Genomic DNA, 20,027 nt, shown 5'->3' with positions numbered 1-20,027 from the left:
GTACATTGTCTGTATTCATCAACATCATCAACATCTAACATCAAACATCCATGAATAGATAGATGCAAGACTGCTGATGCAGCGTTTAGCACTCACTCACTCTCTCATTCACTCAAACTTGTTGAAAGATGGATTGGCTTCGAATATGTGTACATGTATATGTTTCCAAGGTCTCTGTATAAGCATGGGTTGTGTCAAATAGGAAATAGAATCTCAAGCTATGTTACGGTTATAAAATCTATACTTTTGCATTTTCCTGTGTGTTTGCCTTGGAACTTGTTTTATTGTGATTTTTTCAATGGACAAAGCTAATTAGTATCGTAGGTAAATAACTAAACTTTAAAACCAACTTCACAAAATTACACTAATTGATATGTTGATATTTTATTGTTGTTAAGCGACTTGTACATATGTGGATGGAATATTTACAAAGCTAAATTCTACTGGTAATATGTGCATGTAAAATTTGACATTGCCAAGGATTTTCATTATGTAAAGTGTGCAGATGACATGGTAGTTTGTTGGACAAGCACAGTAACATGAACACTGATCCCCTTCTAATATCAGGAATACCTAGCAATGTCAAGTAATGTCAGAAATACCAAGTAATGTTAGAAATACCTAGTAATGTCAAGTAACATCAGAAATACCTAGTAATGTAAAGTAATGTCATAAATACCAAGTAATGTCAAGTAATGTTAGAAATACCTAGTAATGTCAAGTAATATCAGAAATACCTAGTAATGTAAAGTAATGTCATAAATACCAAGTAATGTCAAGTAATGTTAGAAATACCTAGTAATGTCAAGTAATGTCATAAATACCAAGTAATGTCAGAAATGCGGAGTAGTGTCAAGTAATATCAGAAATACCTAGTGATGTCAAGTAATGTCAGAAATACCGAGTAATGTCAAGTAATGTCAGAAATACCTAGTGATGTCAAGTAATGTCAGAAATACCTAGTGATGTCAAGTAATGTCAGAAATACCTAGTGATGTCAAGTAATATCAGAAATACCTAGTAGATGTCAAGTAATATCAGAAATACCTAGTAATGTCAAGTAATCAGAAATCATGAAATACAGAAATACTAGTGATGTCATAAGTAATATTCAAAATACCTAGTGATGTCAAGTAATATCAGAAATACCTAGTGATGTCAAGTAATATCAGAAATACCTAGTAATGTCAAGTAATATCAGAAATACCTAGTAATGTCAAGTAATGTCAGAAATACCTAGTGATGTCAAGTAACATCAGAAATACCGAGTAATGTCAAGTAATGTCAGAAATACCTAGTGATGTCAAGTAATATCAGAAATACCGAGTAATGTCAAGTAATGTCAGAAATACCTAGTGATGTCAAGTAATATCAGAAATACCTAGTGATGTCAAGTAATGTCAGAAATATCTGGTAATGTCAGAGTGAGTGAGTTTAGTTTCACGCCTCACTCAGCAATATTCCAGCAATATGACGGTGGTCTGTAAATAATCGGGTCCGGACCAGACAATCCAGTGATCAACAACATGAGCATCGATCTACATATTTGGGATACGATGACATGTGTCAACCAAGTCAGCAAGCCTGACCAACCGATCCCGTTAGTCGCCTTTTACGACAGGCATGGGTTACTGAAGATCAATTCTAACCTGGATCTTCACAGGTGTAGTATTGTCAGAAATACCCAGTAACGTCAGAAATATGTATGTCAGAAAAAGTTGACACAGATCAGCAGACATCATCCAGTTTCCCTGGTCCAGTTAGACAATTTAGTGAACCTCTTCTGCTGAATGTACAAATTATGTGGGATGCTTTGAGGGCGTTCATTATTCAACTGATAATGTTTCCTATCATCATTAATTGCTTCAACAATATTCTCATACACCTGGTCACTGTGTTGAAGTAGGTGAGCTACATATATGTTTGTGCCCCTTTTGTTTTTAGTAGCTTGGCATAAATTATTGTGCTGTCATTTATTGCCTCATCTTGAGTAATAAACTGTGGACTATTTCTTCCCAGAATTGTGTCAGTCAGCTTTAGTCAGCTTGTTCAGAACATTGAGTTTCAGTGTGCTTGGCGTTTGTAGTTAGGTTAATACAACTGCTTAGTTACCATGGTAACATAATCATGATTTTGAGAGCTGAGATAATATTAATGGCTACAATTAATACAACAGTAGGTCATGAAGATGGAGGTTCTAGTATTCTAAGACAATACCTGAAGATGGCAATGTTTTCAACTGAGCTTATGGTTGTTTAAAGTTAGCATGATAATGGTCGTGAATTATGCAGTCTGGCGCCAGTAACGAAGGGACAGTGTGTATAAGCTGCTGCTGCAGGTGAGGAAGGGGGATGTTGCAGGTGATGTAGGGGGATGTTGCAGGTGAGGAAGGGGGATGTTGCAGGTGATGTAGGGGATGTTGCAGGTGATGTAGGGGATGTTGCAGGTGAGGAAGGGGGATGTTGCAGGTGATGTAGGGGCATGTTGCAGGTGATGTAGGGGCATGTTGCAGGTGATGTAGGGGGATGTTGCAGGTGATGTAGGGGAATGTTGCAGGTGAGGAACAGGGATGTTACAGGTGATGTAGGGGATGTTGCAGGTGATGTAGGGGATGTTGCAGGTGAGGAAGGGGGATGTTACAGGTGATGTAGGGGATGTTGCAGGTGATGTAGGGGGATGTTGCAGGTGAGGAAGGGGATGTTACAGGTGATGTAGGGGATGTTGCAGGTGATGTAGGGGATGTTGCAGGTGAGGAAGGGGATGTTACAGGTGATGTAGGGGATGTTGCAGGTGAGGAAGGGGATGTTGCAGGTGATGTAGGGGGATGTTGCAGGTGATTTAGGGGATGTTGCAGGTGATGTAGGGGCATGTTGCAGGTGAGGAAGGGGATGTTGCAGGTGATGTAGGGGGATGTTGCAGGTGAGGAAGGGGGATGTTACAGGTGATGTAGGGGAATGTTACAGGTGATGTAGGGGAATGTTGCAGGTGATGTAATGGGGGTGTTGCAGGTGAGGAAGGGGGATGTTACAGGTGATGTAGGGGGATGTTGCAGGTGATGTAGGGGGATGTTGCAGGTGTTGTTGGGGATGTTTGGGGGGGTCGAAGGTCCGTTCTCCAGCATCTCTCACTGTATTTCAGATCTACTACCTGGCAAAGGAGACTGTGTACCTCCTTCTGGACTTCAACCCTGATGTCCAGGGCCTGCTGGACTGGGTCATCGACAGGTGCTACACCGGCTCCAATGAAGTGGCCGATGGCTGCTTCAATGCTCTTGCTGCAGTCTTCCAAACCAGGTGGGTCAGAACCACTGTAATGTTAGGTCTCATTATAGCTTTCCACCTCTATATGGTGACGGTTTACATGTATGATTGGCGCTAAGCATTCTACATCAAATAGATGGGTAATTCTAATGAAGTACTGTTACAGGAGACTACATACTGGACAAACTGTTAACCATGTTTCTGGAATGGCAGTCGATGATGATCATGGCATAATGATTCCATATGGGTTTATTTAGACGATAGAAGCATATATGATTGACTTTGCGGAAGGCTATTCTTAAACCTGCTGTACTGAATTTGTAATGTAAAGCAACACTACAACCAGGCTTCAACTTGTGACTGTTATTGTGTTTGTCAGACGAGAGTACCCCTGTGACCATGTGGCCATGTTGAACCTGGCTGTGTTGAATGTGGGCAACCCCCGCATCCAGACTCATGATACAGCTCTACAGCTGCTCCACTTGCTGGACACCCGCTTCTTCCAGGAGGAGCCAGTGTTCACTGACAGTTCCGAGGAGATCCACCAACCACAGCTCCCTCTCAATGACATCCTCCTGGCTGTGTCTTACTGCCACTCTCAGATGTACTTGTCGGAACAGCTTGCCAGAATACACCTGGATCTCACCATGCCCATGTTCTCAGGTGAGTGTCTGAACAGCTAGCCAGAATACACCCAGGCCACATCATGCCCATGTTCTCAGGTGAGTGTCTGACCAGCTAGCCAGAATACACCTGGATCTCACAGTACCCATGTTCTCAGGTGAGTGTCTGACCAGCTAGCCAGAATACACCTGGACCTCACCATGCCAATGTGTTCTCAGGTGAGTGTCTGAAGAGCTAGCCAGAATACACCTGGACCACATCATGCCCATGTTCTCAGGTGAGTGTCTGAACAGCTAGCAAGAATACACCTGGACCACATCATGCCCATGTTCTCAGGTGAGTGTCTGAACAGCTAGCCTGAATACACCTGGACCACATCATGCCCATGTTCTCAGGTGAGTGTCTGAACCGCTAGCCAGAACACACCAGAACCATTATTGTTCTTGAGGATGGATAGCAGGAGAGAAGTTCTTGTTTACTACCTTAATTACACTGTACCTGATTTTGCTTATAATTTTCTGTTATCTTTTCAGAAATCACTCACAGGTTTCAAACAGCCAAGCCCTCCGTGCGACAGACTTTACTGAAGTATTTGTTGCCATGGTTACACAACATGGAACTGGTTGATCCGGCAGTGCCCCCTGCCAACCCCATCTCTAACTTCCTGAACAGACTCCAGGACAGCCAGATCTTCTGTCCACTGAAAGGGGAAGGATGGGGGTCCACCCAGTCTACGGAGATGGTCCTCAACAACCTCTTCTTCATCACAGTCAAGGTGATAACCACAATAATCTCTTTGGGTATTCCTAGTTAGACATCATCCCCAACAACCTGTGCTTATCACAAGGAACGACCAAATAGATCACGCTCAGTGTTTTGGTTGATTGTATGTCATCGATGTCCAAACACTGTTCTGTCTGGTTCAGACAGGCTAAAGTATTGCAAAGTAGTGCTCACTCTATCATTCACGCACTGTAGGAAATAATGTTTAGAAAAGTTTCTTTTGATGATAATCATTATGTTAAAGTCAACTTAAATGCCTGAAGGCTGGTCAGTGTCTGTCTTGGATTAAGCTTCTCCCATTATGCCTCGCCCATGAGAACCTCTAGCTGGTAGTGTGTAACAGTGATAACATTGAAGGTTTCATCAGTTCGTTGTGAAGTATGTCCTCTTGTCGCTGCATACACTGTTTGTTGTAGTTTGGTGATGAGCTGGTGGTTGTGAAGTATGTCCAGTTGTTGTTGCATACTCTGTTTGTTGTAGTTTTGTGATGAGCTGTTGGTTGTGACATACTCTGTTTGTTGTAGTTTGGTGATGAGCTGTTGGTTGTGACATACTCTGTTTGTTGTAGTTTGGTGATGAGCTGTTGTTTGTGACATACTCTGTTTGTTGTAGTTTGGTGATGAGCTGTTGTTTGTGACATACTCTGTTTGTTGTAGTTTGGTGATGAGCTGTTGTTTGTGACATACTCTGTTTGTTGTAGTTTGGTGATGAGCTGTTGGTTGTGACATACTCTGTTTGTTGTAGTTTGGTGATGAGCTGTTGTTTGTGACATATTCTGTTTGTTGTAGTTTGGTGATGAGCATCCAGTGGAGATCGAGGCCCTCTGGGCGGCTCTCATGGTGTGCTGGCAGAACAACTTGAAGGTCGTCATCCGCTACCTCGTCGTCATCACTAATGTTGCACCCACACATCTACTCTCATTTGTAAGTAAAATCACATCCTGTTTCTAACATTGAATTTTGTTCAAGAAAGAAATATAGATCGCCTGATTCCAAAATTGGTCAGAAGAATAAAATATGTAATTATAGTGTAAACATTCCCTCTGGATTATGGTTGCCTTAATTCTGTGGTTTCCACAGACAAATACAGAAAATGAAATGAAAATTTTAATCCTAAGTCATAGCTATCCCTAGTGGTATGTATCCCTCCTAACCAATAGAGTTACCTCCCCTTGACATGACGTCACCCATTGTTGTTTGTTTTGAACAATTCTGGAAATTGTGACAGACATGCAGATCATGATATAACCCTTGATATGACAGCCATTGTGGACCTGAAGTGGAAAGGGAGGGTGTTCATTCTGTCCTGATGAATGCAAGATCTAAGTTTAACCTTGTATGTGGTGCTGATAGCATTTTGATAAGCATTCACAAACTACAGTGTTCTGATTTTACAATACTGCTGCTATGAACTACCATGAATCTAGCAATACCAGAAAGATCCATCTCAGAGAAACAACAACTTCATGTGATGTATAACCTGATCTGGCCTGGATGTGTCATAGTTTAAGTGTTGAGAGATGTGGCTGACTGGCTCACCTGTGTGTTGCAGGTCAAGAGAGTGGTCAGCTACTTGGGTAGAGCAAAGCCCTAGAAGCTGGTGGACGAGCTGATGAATGAGCTGCAAGTAAGAGAATTGTAGATTGTTACTTCTGTATTCTGTCATAAGAAAGTAATATAATAAAGAAGTTGTTATCCATAAAGAATCTTACTTTCTTATTCCTCACCAACTTCTAAAATGCCAATCAAACATGTATTCTGTCAGTACAACAGGCTGAGAAATAACAGAGTTAATGGTTAACTGGAACTTGCTATCTGTTGCTGATGCTAGCTAAAGAACGTCAAAGGTGGGATGTTTTTGTTGCCTTTCATCATGAGAACCACAGGAATTGATCCAGGGAATGGTGTATGTTGCCAAAATGCAAGCCGTGGACATATAGAGGATGTTTGGGGTACTATACATGCAGTGTTGTTGCTTTGTTCCAGACAGTGGAGACACTCAACATGAACATTGAGAGGACCCAGACCCCTCCTTACTATCGCCTCTCTGCTCAGCGTAAAGTAGGTGGCACCCCAAACACGACCGATGACGAGAAGCTGGTGTGTCAGACGACAGACTGTCAACTGGAGAAGGGTGTTCTCCACACCAAGAGACACAGCACCAATGAGGATCTGCCTAGTGAAGCGTGAGTCTATCTGTCTACTTTACTGGGTCCTGAATTACAAATTGAAAGATGTGTGTATAGAGTGTATATATGTGGATAAGTGACCAACTTGCTGATCTTTGTTGTACTCTGCTGGACTTGTATCTTTTCAGTCCTTTGTTATTTCACAGCAATTTGACTAAAAAACCATGTAACAAATATAGTATTAATGCACATGTAGTCACATTTCACAAAAGTTCTCCACAAGCTCTCAAATATTTTCTTATTATATCTCACATTACGTTAATTAGAAATTTATAATACATTGTTTGCCAATATTTCCCTTCTGGATTTTGCTTTTAGTGTTTCTTAATGTTGTAGACCAAATCAAGGAGTAATCTCATACATCATTTGTCATCACAATAAAACAACATCATTTAAACAAAAGTCTTCATACAGGTGAACATGATATATATCTCATCTTTTGAAACATTAACGAGTAAAAGCATAGTTTCATCAATATAATAGTACACATAATTGGTTGCACACATCCTGTATTGCTTAAGACTTGATTTTGACACTTACTGTATTTCATGAACATAGAGTTAGAACATTTTCACATTCATCACATGTTTTATAACAGAATATGGGGAGGATTTTCTGTTATGCTTTAATGCCAAATTGTCATGGTATGCAATGTTTATTTATTAACACAAATGTGGCAAAGGTGACCTCAGTGAAGTGTGTTTATCATGCGGTTGACATGTCTGTGTTTGTGTGTGCAGGACTCCAAGAACCAACTCCTCCGCTTCACTGAAGAGTGCTGCAAGTACTGCCTCCACAGCAGACACTCTGCCCCAGGGTAGGTCATATACATCTCTGCTCCAGGGTAGGTCATATACACTCTGCCCCAGGGTAGGTCATATACACTCTGCCCCAGGGTAGGTCATATACACTCTGCCCCAGGGTAGGTCATGTACACTCTGCCCAGGGTAGGTCATATACACTCTGCCCCAGGGTAGGTCATATACACTCTGCCCCAGGGTAGGTCATATACCCTCTGCTCCAGGGTAGGTCATGTACACTCTGTCCCAGGGTAGGTCATATACAGGGTCTGTCATATAGCCCCAGGGTAGGTCATATACACTCTGCCCAGGGTAGGTCATATACACTCTGTCCCAGGGTAGGTCATATACACTCTGCTCCAGGGTAGGTCATATACACTCTGTCCCAGGGTAGGTCATATACACTCTGCCCCAGGGTACTCTACACTCTGTCCCAGGGTAGGTCATATACACTCTGCCCCAGGGTAGGTCATATACACTCTGCCCAGGGTAGGTCATATACACTCTGCTCAGGGTAGGTCATATACCCCCCAGGGTAGGTCATATACACTCTGCCCCAGGGTAGGTCATATACATACACTCTGCCCAGGGTAGGTCATGTACACTCTGCCCAGGGTAGTCATAGTCATATTACACTCTGCCCCAGGGTAGGTCATATACACTCTGCCCCAGGGTAGGTCATATTCACTCTGCCCCAGGGTAGGTCATATATGCTCTGCCCCAGGGTAGGTCTGCCCCAGGGTAGGTCATATGTCCCAGGGTAGGTCATATTGCCCCAGGGTAGGTCATATTAGGTCATATTCACTCTGCCCCAGGGTAGGTCATATTCACACTCTGCCCCAGGGTAGGTCATATACACTCTGCCCCAGGGTAGGTCATATACACTCTGCTCCAGGGTAGGTCATCATCTGTCCCAGGGTAGGTCATATCTGCCCCAGGGTAGGTCATATACACTCTGCCCCAGGGTAGGTCATATACACTCTGCCCCAGGGTAGGTCATGCCCCAGGGTATTAACTCTGCCCCAGGGTAGGTCATATACACTCTGCCCCAGGGTAGGTCATATTCACTCTGCCCCAGGGTAGGTCATATTCACTCTGCCCCAGGGTAGGTCATATGCCCCAGGGTAGGTCACTCTGCCCCAAGGTAGGTCATATTCAATCTGCCCCAGGGTAGGTCATATTGACTCTGCCCCAGGATAGGTCATATGCACTCTGTCCCAGGGTAGGTCATATTCACTCTGCCCCAGGGTAGGTCATATGCACTCTGCCCCAGGGTAGGTCATGTACACTCTGCCCCAGGGTAGGTCATATACACTCTGCCCCAGGGTAGGTCATGTAACTCAGCATTTTAGTTGGCACTCTTTATTCATTTATGAAATCCTTAGTCATATGCTTAAATGATTTTCTGGTAGGTCTGGCAGTTTATGATCTATTCCAACTATACTGCTCTAAATATATCTATGTACATTTACCCACAGAGGAGGAAGGCCTGGGCCACACACCCACAAGGTCCAGGGAGCGGTCCCACAGTGAGTCCCCTGACCCCTACCCTCTACCCATGCCAGCATATGGAGGATACTTTGCTCAACTTAATGAATTCCTGCCTGAAGACATCCAGCCCACCCCAGGCTTTCACAGGTGAGGGTTAGAAGTACCATTAGATATCCTGAATGTTGACCATCTTTACCATTGCTGGGCCCACCTTATTACAAGACGATAAGTGGAGTAGAATCCAATTGTATTCAATGGTTTAGGTTGGAGTTACCTTGATGTGTGTGAACAATGTACATGAGATGAATCCTAGACAGATGTGTGTTATTGACATTATGCTGCCCTTTGTACACAGGAGCAACCTTGCTGTCATGTTCCTGTCTGACCTGGTCCTGGATGGCCTGGAGATCGACTGGTCCCCTCATCTTCCTCTCATGCTGCACATCATCTTCCTAGGTCAGTGCTCCAGCCTTTAGGTCACCTTCATATAGGTCTCTACTCCAATCTTAGGTCACCTTCAGAGAGGTCTCTACTCCAGCCTTTAGGTCACCTTCAGAGAGGTCTCTACTCCAATCTTAGAGGTCTCTACTCACTTTGGTCTTCTACTCCAATCTTAGGTCACCTTCAGAGTCTCTACTCCAATCTTAGGTCACCTCAGGGTCTCTACTCCAATCTTAGAGGCCTCTCTCTCTACTCCAATCTTAGGTCACCTTCATATAGGTCTCTCTCCACTCCAATCTTAGGTCACCTTCGATCTTAGGTCTCTACTCCAATCTTTACCTTGAGAGGTCTCTACTCCAATCTTAGGTCACCTCTGAGAGGTCTCTACTCCAATCTTTAGGTGACCTTCTCTACTCCAAACTTATGATTTATGATTGCAAATATCTCATACCTAGGCCTGGACCACTCAAGGGCACTGGTGTATGAACACTGCAAGAAACTGCTGCAGAATCTGTTGTTGCTGGCGTCGTCACAAGACCACCACGACACCTCCAGGGTGCTGCTGGGGTATCGCAGTAGCCAGGCAGATGCTGTCAAGGTCAACTCCGAGGATAGAGACTTGCCCCTCACATCAGGTGAGCTGTTGTCTTCTCAGGGTAACCTGTAATCAAGGGTAAAATGGGAAGGTGGGATAGCCTTGTGGGTAAAGCATTCATTCATTACGCTGAAGACGAGGGTTTGAATCCCAACATGGGTATAACATGCAAGCCCTTTCTGGATATTGTCCCTCAGTCAGTCTGGTGTCCTCCAACGTGATATTGCTTGAAACTTACTAAAAGAGGCTACAACAAGATCACTCACTCAAAAGATAGAGTAAATGCCCAGAAGTCTAAAGAGTTTACTAAATGAAGATCAGGTTGTCACAATGTGCAATGCAGTCTACCACTTACTTGGTCCCCAAGATTTGATTGTGTACAGACCACTATGCATGGAATAATGGTGACTGAAACAACATTCCCTCACTCAACGGGAACCAATGAATGTATATTGGTACTGTTTGTGTTCTTAGAAACACCCACCCACATATCAAACAACACCTTGCTGTCCATCGGCAAGTCCACCTTCAGCATCGACAGCAGTGCCACCATCACCCCTGACACCATGAGCAACCTCACCGACCCAGACTCACTGAGCTCAGTGGAGGAGGTTATCAAGGCGATACTGAACTTCATGGAGGCCAGGTAAGGAGACATGTAGAGGAGTATGTACTTTCATTGAGACTGGATACTAAGGTGTGCTGATATTGAATAACGACTACACATAGCTTGAAGTATGTACCATTGCCTTCACTGAGGCCAGGTTAAGGAACAATATAGTGGGATATAGAAAAGTTTATACAAAGTGTGTAGATATTTCAAGATTTGAGGTTTCCTCAGTAGAGTTTACTCCGTGTCTAGTGACTATCAACAGTCAACCTGTATGTCAAAGGGTGGGATTTAAGTAGACTGGAGGTCACAGTTGGTTGTGGTGTGTTGTAGGAAGTGTGTTGTACTCGGTGTCTAGTGACTATCAACAGTCTGCCTGTATGTCAAAGGGTGGGATTTAAGTAGACTTACAGGTTGTTGTGGTGTGTTGTAGGAAGTGTGTTGTACTCGGTGTCTAGTGACTATCAACAGTCTGCCTCTATGTCAAAGGGTGGGATTTAAGTAGACTTACAGTTGGTTGTGTTGGGTTGTAGGAAGTGTGTTGTACTCGGTGTCTAGTGACTATCAACAGTCAGCCTGTATGTCAAAGAGTGGGATATAAGTAGACTTACAGGTGGTTGTGTTGGGGTTGTTGTAGGAAGTGTGTTGTACTTTGTAGGTGTCTGTCTAGTGACTATCAACAGTCAGCCTGTATGTCAAAGGGTGGGATTTAAGTAGACTGGAGGTACAGGTTGGTTGTGGTGTGTTGTAGGAAGTGTGTTGTACTCGGTGTCTAGTGACTATCAACAGTCAGCCTGTATGTCAAAGAGTGGGATATAAGTAGACTTACAGGTGGTTGTGTTGGGTTGTAGGAAGTGTGTTGTACTCGGTGTGTAGTGACTATCAACAGTCTGCCTGTATGTCAAAGAGTGGGATTTAAGTAGACTTACAGTTGGTTGTGGTGTGTTGTAGGAAGTGTGTTGTACTCAGTGTCTAGTGACTATCAACAGTCAGCCTGTATGTCAAAGGGTGGGATTTAAGTAGACTTACAGTTGGTTGTGGTGTGTTGTAGGAAGTGTGTTGTACTCGGTGTCTAGTGACTATCAACAGTTAACCTGTATGTCAAAGAGTGGGATATAAGTAGACTGGAGGTCACAGTTGGTTGTGGTGTGTTGTAGGAAGTGCAAGTCCCTGTGGAGTTGTGAAGACATCACACCCAAGACACTCAACACCCAGAGCTCTTCCCTTCTGGAATACTTCCTCAAGTGTGTTGTCAAGTCCTTCAAGGAGTTATCTCCCTTGGCCTTGGTTGAACAGCGGTGGTCACAGACAGCTCTTCAGCTTGCCCTCTCCTGCTCTTCCCGACATTATGCAGGCCGCTCATTCCAGGTGAGTATCCAGACGGACGGATGGACAGACAGACAGACAGACAGACATACATGGACCAATGAATATATTCATATGGCTTTGTCACATAAAGTTTGTCTTTTGAGGTCTTTGTTATGAATAGCTGCAATAGTGCTGATGCAGCTTAAAGCAACATTTACTAACTCACTGTTACTGTTTCATATATACTCTGTTTTGTGCTGTTTCTAACAAAATTCTGCCAAAAATGTAGCTGAAAGAATTATTGGGGATGGGTTTAGTTATTGGAAATACAAAATATGGTCGTAAAAAAGTTGGCATTATTTTAAGTCTTATTGAGAGAATATTTATGATGTGTCTTTGTTTGTCTTTTTAAGATACTTCGAGCTCTTAGAATCCGTCCATCTACGCAGATGTTGTCTGATATTCTGTCTCGACTTGTAGAGACTGTGGCAGAGCAAGGAGATGACATGCAGGTGAGACACAAATGGGCAGCCTGCATCAGTAGCCCGGCATCAGTGGCTGGTACACAGTGTAGTACCATGTCAGGTATTTCGAAAACTTAATCCCATATGGAAGAAAAACCATGCAAAATGAGAACTGTGCTGATCTGGATGATTACTGATGGCCATACTCACAAATGATACAGACTACTCAACTAAAATGCATTGTTTCCTTCCAGGGCTATGTGACAGAAATAATGCTGACTCTTGAAGCGGCCATTGATAACCTTGACCTTGAATTCCGACCAATCGACTTCATGAAAGAGCTGTTCATGTCAACACCCAATCTTGCCAAAGACTCGGATGGTCGCCGTGGAGCTATGACGGCCCCCAAACAGTCACTGCCCCACCACGCCCGCAGCACCAGCTACTCCGTGTCCGTCATCATACAGAGGGCTCACGCTGCCAGTTAGTGTCATGTATAGTTTACTCAATTATTTACAGACCGCCGCCATATAGCTGGAATATTGCTGAGTGCTGCAGTAAACAACAAATACAAATAAGTACGATAGACAGTGAGATCATTAGGGGATGCTGCTGTTGCCCCAATGGTGTAGTCCTTGCTCATGATATCAATCACATGTTTTGTGAGATCCAAACTCAGTTGTTTACATGTTGCTGTCACATTGCAGGGGTGACCCATTTTGGTAAGACTACAGAATACCGGATACCTCCTGCCATCTTTGAAAGCAAACGAGTTAACACAGGGTTAGGGTTAGGGTTAGGTTGACGTGACACTAAACAATATGGCTGATAGGTATCCGGTATTCTGTAGGTGTACCCTCATTTATCTAATGTGGTGCAACTGACTGTACAGAGTTGCGTCCCTTAGGCATGCCAGAAGTCTTCGAACATGATCAAAATTCCACATCTCAGTCTGATTTTGTTTCTATATTTGTCAACACCATAGCCATACTTGTTTGTTTTACCAAAGCTGTAAATATCTGGCACCTGCATCAGTTCAGGCAGTCCTCACACATAACTCTGACATGCCGTGATCACTGGTTCCCTGTTCACTGTGAAGTTTTTGAAATGTTCACCATCTTATGTCCTAGAGGAGTATGATTTGTCAGGTCATCTACACATAGTATTGCTTGAATTTTGTTAGAAGCAGCTAGAAAACATTGTTCTTTCATCTTGGTAATTACTTAAATATTTTCTTAGATGACACACGTAACAGAGCAAGCACTGAACTTGACCATCGTCGGACAAATCTGGGCCGATCTCGCAGTGCTCAGTCTCTGAAGAACCTAGACCAGAATGGAACAGAGGATAAACAGACCCTGGTGACACAGATGTTCTGGATCGCAGTATCACTGCTGGAGTCGGACTACGAGTATGAGTTCCTCCTGGCAGTGCGACTCCTCGACAAGATCCTGTGTCACCTGCAGCCCGAGAACCCGGAGTGGAAGGAGAAGCTGGACAAGATGCAGCAACAGATCAAGTGGCCCAACTTCCCCGGGCTGCAGACTCTCCTGTTGAAGGTGAGTATAGTCCATCTCAGATCAAGTGGCCCAACTTCCCCGGGCTGCAGACTCTCCTGTTGAAGGTGAGAATAGCCCATCTCAGACCAAGTGGCCCAACTTCCCCGGGCTGCAGACTTTCCTGTTGAAGATCTCAGATCAAGTGGCCCAACTTCCCGGCCCATCTCAGATCAGAGTGGCCCAACTTCCCAACTTCCCGGCTGCAGACTTTCCTGTTGAAGGTGAGAATAGCCCATCTCAGACCAAGTGGCCCAACTTCCCCCGGCTGCAGACTCTCCTGTTGAAGGTGAGAATAGCCCATCTCAGATCAAGTGGCCCAACTTCCCCAGGGCTGCAGACTCTCCTGTTGAAGGTGAGAATAGCCCATCTCAGACCAAGTGGCCCAACTTCCCCTGTTGATGTCTCTACTGTTGAATGTAAGACTAGGCTGCCTCAGATCATGACAGTAAACACTAAGTCACTGACTAACACTGACCTTCTGTCCCCAGGGCTGCACATCTCCAGTAACTGCAGAAGCCACCTGGTCCCTGCTGTCCAAGATCATCCTGTGTATCAAGGCACCTGTCATTGATCCCTCTGGCAAATGGGGTTCGTCTGCTGTAATTCCATCTCCTAACTAATCAAAACTTAACTCATTTCCTGATTTTAATCACAACCCTTTAGTTAACGATTTTTCCAAAACAATCAGTGTCATAAGTTTTTCTTGAATTTATTTTGTGTATGTACAGGGTTCCCTATGAACATTATCGGCATGCTGCCATACCTGGTTGCCAACTATAAAAACCCCAACCAGACCTGTCGTGAAGCATCCGACCATATCGCACAGGTCAGTCTCTTTCATCTCTCTTACCCGTTCCAAGTGCCATGTTTCTCAAGTGTATCATGACTCTGTGACTGACATAGATTGTACTTCAGCCATACCGGACTGATGTCTTTGTGAAAGCCTCCATCAGATTTTGTGTTGGAATTTATAATAATAATGTGTCCATTTATATAGCGCCAAACTCCATACCATGTGTGCTCATCGCGCTAACAATCAAGGCACAGCACATTATTACCCCGGATAACCAAGCTGCCTGTTAGACGCTAGAAGGTTATAGTCATATGACTTTTTGTCCACCGGGTACTCATTTTTCCTGCTGGGTGAACAGAAACAATTTTGAACCAACTCACTTGCCTAAGGTGAGACCACATGTGTCACATGTGCTTCGTTGTGGGGCAGGGCTCAAGTCCTAGAAACTCTCAGGAGTCAAGCTGCCAAACACGGTCGCCCATCCAAGGACTCTCCGAGCTTGACGCAGCTTAACTTTACCGATTTGTGACCTGAGCTTTGAGCACAGGACCACATCCCAAGGGATGTAATAAGTCTGATCGTCAGACTTACCTTATACTTCGTTCACCTACGGTGGTGATGATTGCTCACCTCATAAATCACTGGATTGTCTGGTCGAGACCCATTCATTTTCCATGCTGCCGACCTATAGATAAAATATTGCTAAGTGTGGGTAGCAAATGAAAGAACAACTCTGTGAAAGCGTCTCAGTTTAGTCAGACCATATTGGTTGCATGGGCAGCATAAGAATGAATTAGCCGATACAGACAAGCCCAGGAACAATGTGCACACATACTATTGTTGCAGAGATATTTCCATAGTGTTGTAATGGAAACACTTCTAAAGACAATTAGGATGTCTGTAGAGGCTACTGTATAACTGTCAACATAAGTATCATGGGATATTGTTTGCGTGTCAGATGTGCACCCAGCAGACCGACCGACTGTCCAACCTGGCCACTGTGATGTCCCTGTACAGCCGAGGCACCTTTGGCAAGGACAGCCTCCAGTGGACCAAGTGTGTGGTCAAGTACCTGCTGGACGTCAACTCCTTTGCCGCTGTCAGCATGCTCACTTTCCTTGTAGAGGTCAGTCAGACTTATGTTGGACTTGTTAATGCAGTCAATGATCATGTATCTTATTTTTGATTATGATGTTATGTTATGTTGCAAGTGATTGATGTTTGATGTGTGAGTTGTGGGTTAGATGTTTGACATGTTTCAGGTGGTTGATATGTTGCAGGTACTTGATGTTTAATGTTTGACATGTTGCAGGTACTAGAGAAGGGTCCCCCCTCCCACCAGCCCGGCGTACTGCAGATATTGCACTGTATGACCCACTATGTGGACATCAACTCCACACACAGCTCGGCACACAACTCGGTCCTCAACACCGAGGTCTTCCACACTGCCACCAAGTACATTCAGGTCAGTGGGTCTCCAACTCTCCACAAGTAGAGGTGTTTCAGCAGACCGGAGTTTAGGTCATGTCCTGGGTGACTGCAGTCCTCTGACTGAGTGGGTTAGATTGCTGACTTTGTGCGCTGGTGATTGAGTGCTTGACTCAGAGAGTGTTGGTTCGAATCCCAGAAGGGACTTGACCCAGCAAAAGTACTAGAATCTGTACTTTACTGAGAAAGTGTTATCCCAAATATGACGTATGTTACATTGGGCTTCTGCCTTTGTCTGCTGTTATTGTGACCAATTTTCTGTTGTTCTGATGTAAACTTCCTTTATCCATTCCATGTGTTCAGAGTGTCCACTGGAAAGAGGCTCTGAAGATCCTGAAGCTGGCAGTAACGAGGTCGTCCACCCTGGCCGCTGCCCCACCCTCCCTCAGCTTCTCTGTCAGCTCCGAGCTCAGCATGTACTCCCACACCTCCTTTGCTGAGGCGGAGATATACACCAAGATTCATAAGGAGCTGCCAGGTAAACTGCAGGCACATCACAGTGGATGGATTTATGCCACTGTGTCCTTGGTCTTGATGCCTCACCTTCTTTCTTCATCTCATCAACATCCATATGATGTTTATATGTCACATAATGCATTTGCTCTGCTCCTATAGACATGCTCTTGCCAACTTCTAGACCATTGACAGGTCAATATATATATATACACTTGTGTATGTTACAGATTTTATTACAGAAAACAGCACTGTAGAAGTAACTGATGTTTGCACTAAGATAGTTCATTATACCCAGACCATGGTAACTAAATTTCTTGGTGTGGAAATGTATTAGATTTTCTGTCAGCACATGTTTGTTAATTATGCTTATTTTGGCAGCAGATATGAAGCAGCAGGAAAATGTTAGTTCTTTAGCGATGGTCTTAACATGCTTGTAACGACCATAAACTGTACCATTCCCCTCAGTGTAAGAACACTGTTAGTAGGACATCATCATTGAGAACACTATGATCGGTTACCTGCTCTGAGGTGAGGGTCATTCAGATAGGTTACGGGGAAGTGGGGTAGCCTCGTGGTTAAAGCATTCGCTCGTCACACCGAATACCGGGGTTCAATTCATGGGTACAATGTGTGAAGACCATTTCTGGTGTCCCCCGCTATGATATTGCTGGAATATTGCCAAAAGCAAAAACTCACTCAGATTACAGTGATCTTGATGTCCCCTTGCACACAAATGTTAATGTTAAGCTGATGTTAGGCAATGAAATCCTGTTCAATGCATCGTACACTGATGGTCAGTCTATATTAATCTGTAGGGCGCACTCTGGACTTCTCTGTTGACTTGTCAAAGACTCCCATCATCGGCAGGAAGTTTTTTGTCAATGACCAATCCTCAGCCGGCGGTGCTGCTGCTGCTGCTGGTGGTGGTGGTGGTGCTACGGCTGGTGCTGCTGGTGGCCCAATACAAAGCAGCTCAGGTGTGTCGTTGTCAAGGAAACCATCCAACAACCAGGACATTGACTCTGTGTGGCGCAGACCCCAAGCTTCTCAGGTCAGTGAATAAACTAGGTCAAGGTCATTTACACTTAGCCACATCAGCTGCTATACAAGTGGTGGCAACATGGCATACGTGAATGAATCTAATATTCTCTTGTTTTAGTAGACAAATACAAGGGAACAATTTTTTTCAGCATTTATGATGTAACTTAGAAATATCTGCTCTGAAATAGATTGCTAACATATCACTAATGATGACTCTTTTAATGATATTGTTTTGGTTAGGTTATTTTTCACATTTTTATGCTATTTTTGTGTTTTAGGCTCGAACTCCGAGAGCGCCTCGTCAACCTGCTCACCTGTTTTGGTCCACGTGTTGGCCTACTCAAGAGCCCATCAGTAAGTCGGCAGTGTTCCCTTGGGTCTGTGTTTGTTCATGCAGAGTGTCTTGTGTTACTGGAATCTATTGGAACTTTACTAATGCACAAGCAGATATTTTGTTTTGGAAAAGTCAGTATTACAACTTCTGCATTTTTCTGTTTCATTTTTCAACATAGTGACATTTAGAAACTGCATGCATTTGTTCCTTCCCAGCAGAAAGAGTCATGTGTTTGACTAGGAAATGTCATGTGTTTGATAGTTTCTGACACATGGTGCTCTGTACTACATTGTGGGTATGAGTGCCAAGCTTCATCTGCCAAGAAGTCTTGGCTGTGACCTGTGTCAGATTTCAGCCTCAGCTTTTCAGTTAGCTGACTATGGCTTGATGCATGTTGAGTCAAGTAGTGCTTACCTTGAGCATGCTGTGTGTTGTGCGTATGTGTGTGTTGTATGTATGTTGTCTGTGTGTGTGTTTCTGTGTGTGAGTGCATGAGTGAGTGATTCTAGTGATTTCCTATGCATATTTAGTAGGGTGCAACGCCCTCCCCATGTTATTTGGTGCCCTGCCCTTCTATGATACAATAATTTATTTTAGTACTTCATGGTTTTTAGTTTCTATTTCATGTTTAAGTTAAGTGAAATAACTTTGCTCTTTGAGTCTTTAAGTATCATATGCATAAATAACTTGACATCCTTGGAAATTTGTCATTGCCTGCTCATTTTGGAATAAGGGTACCCCTTTTGAAATTCTGTTGCCCTTTCCTTTTTGGATCTTAAGGGAAACATTAGTTTCAGTGTGTGTGTGCGCATGCATGTGTGGTGTGTGTGCATGCATGCAAGATACTGCCCCGCAATAGCTGAGATTTTGCTGGCCACAGTGACAGCACTTCCTACTCCCTCACCCACTAGCACCAGTGTAAACTACAGCATATGTCATGAGTACATGAGAGATTGACAAACTAACGTCACTTCATTTTGTCCTGGTGTTTAGGACACTGTAATCAATAAGGTAAGACGTCGACTAGGACGTTGACATCCCCATCATCTGTCTACTTCAGTTATTTCATGCCCTCCTGTATTGAGTTGCTTGTGTCTCACCCCCCCACTCTTCTCCTACAACGCCTCCTGTGACTGGGACAGTAACTAGTATCGCCTGGACTCCTGCACTGTAGATGTTTCAGTTATTTTCATGTAAGAACATTCATTCGGATCACATGGTCAAAGAACAGTAATCAGTACATTGTTTTTTAAACGATGATGCCCCTTGGCACTTGTTTTGATTTTAGTTTGGGGACAAATTATATTCACAAAATGAATAATTATGCAGAACTATTATTTGGATATGTTAAAGTGTGAGAAAAGTAACCAGTTTACGAGTTTTCAAACCATCCCTGCTTCTGACAGATCTACAACCCTGAAAATGGTCTTTGTTTTGTGACCTTTGACATTTTGGGAATTCTTTTGGCACAAACTTGAAAATGATAGTTCTGTTTCATCATACGTATGTATGATATTTGTAATTGAATCATGGACAAGTAGATTTCTTTCTTCTGTTAGACGCAATGTCTCCATAATAGCCACGTGAAAGTAGTCTAATGTTCAAAGCAGCACTGTTTGTGAGATCAGGCTAGACTAGGTCCAGTCACTGGAAGCGCCAGGTGTGTGTTTCGGTGCCAGGTTTCGGTGGCTGCACGTTTTAATGATTCTGTTGCATTCATCCTTCCCTTTCAGAGACCCCTAATTATGTTGGATGATGCACGGATTTGCATCATGAAACTTTCCTCCTCTTG

General features: G+C 43.7%; 1 protein-coding gene across 1 annotated transcript in view; it reads left to right on the top strand.

Annotated features, from left to right (window-relative positions):
- LOC124286401 (protein furry homolog-like) overlaps positions 1–20,027 on the top strand; it is a 74,408-nt gene that overhangs the window by 38,613 nt on the left and 15,768 nt on the right. Inside the window, 24 exon segments of the mRNA XM_046722769.1 lie at positions 3,139–3,293; positions 3,640–3,923; positions 4,418–4,659; positions 5,456–5,590; positions 6,219–6,293; positions 6,653–6,852; positions 7,596–7,672; positions 9,134–9,293; positions 9,502–9,602; positions 10,043–10,222; positions 10,657–10,828; positions 11,950–12,160; positions 12,514–12,612; positions 12,819–13,047; positions 13,804–14,123; positions 14,612–14,711; positions 14,852–14,949; positions 15,875–16,042; positions 16,229–16,381; positions 16,708–16,882; positions 17,676–17,902; positions 17,904–17,911; positions 18,180–18,255; positions 19,229–19,246. Of these exon segments, the coding sequence (XP_046578725.1) occupies positions 3,139–3,293; positions 3,640–3,923; positions 4,418–4,659; positions 5,456–5,590; positions 6,219–6,293; positions 6,653–6,852; positions 7,596–7,672; positions 9,134–9,293; positions 9,502–9,602; positions 10,043–10,222; positions 10,657–10,828; positions 11,950–12,160; positions 12,514–12,612; positions 12,819–13,047; positions 13,804–14,123; positions 14,612–14,711; positions 14,852–14,949; positions 15,875–16,042; positions 16,229–16,381; positions 16,708–16,882; positions 17,676–17,902; positions 17,904–17,911; positions 18,180–18,255; positions 19,229–19,246 (3,663 nt within the window).

This window comes from Haliotis rubra, unplaced genomic scaffold (genome assembly GCF_003918875.1).
Source record: "Haliotis rubra isolate DU_JTF1 unplaced genomic scaffold, ASM391887v1 Scf382, whole genome shotgun sequence".
NCBI lineage: Eukaryota > Metazoa > Mollusca > Gastropoda > Lepetellida > Haliotidae > Haliotis > Haliotis rubra.
Note: the sequence above shows the minus strand (reverse complement) of the source record. Positions and strands in the feature narration are given on the sequence as shown.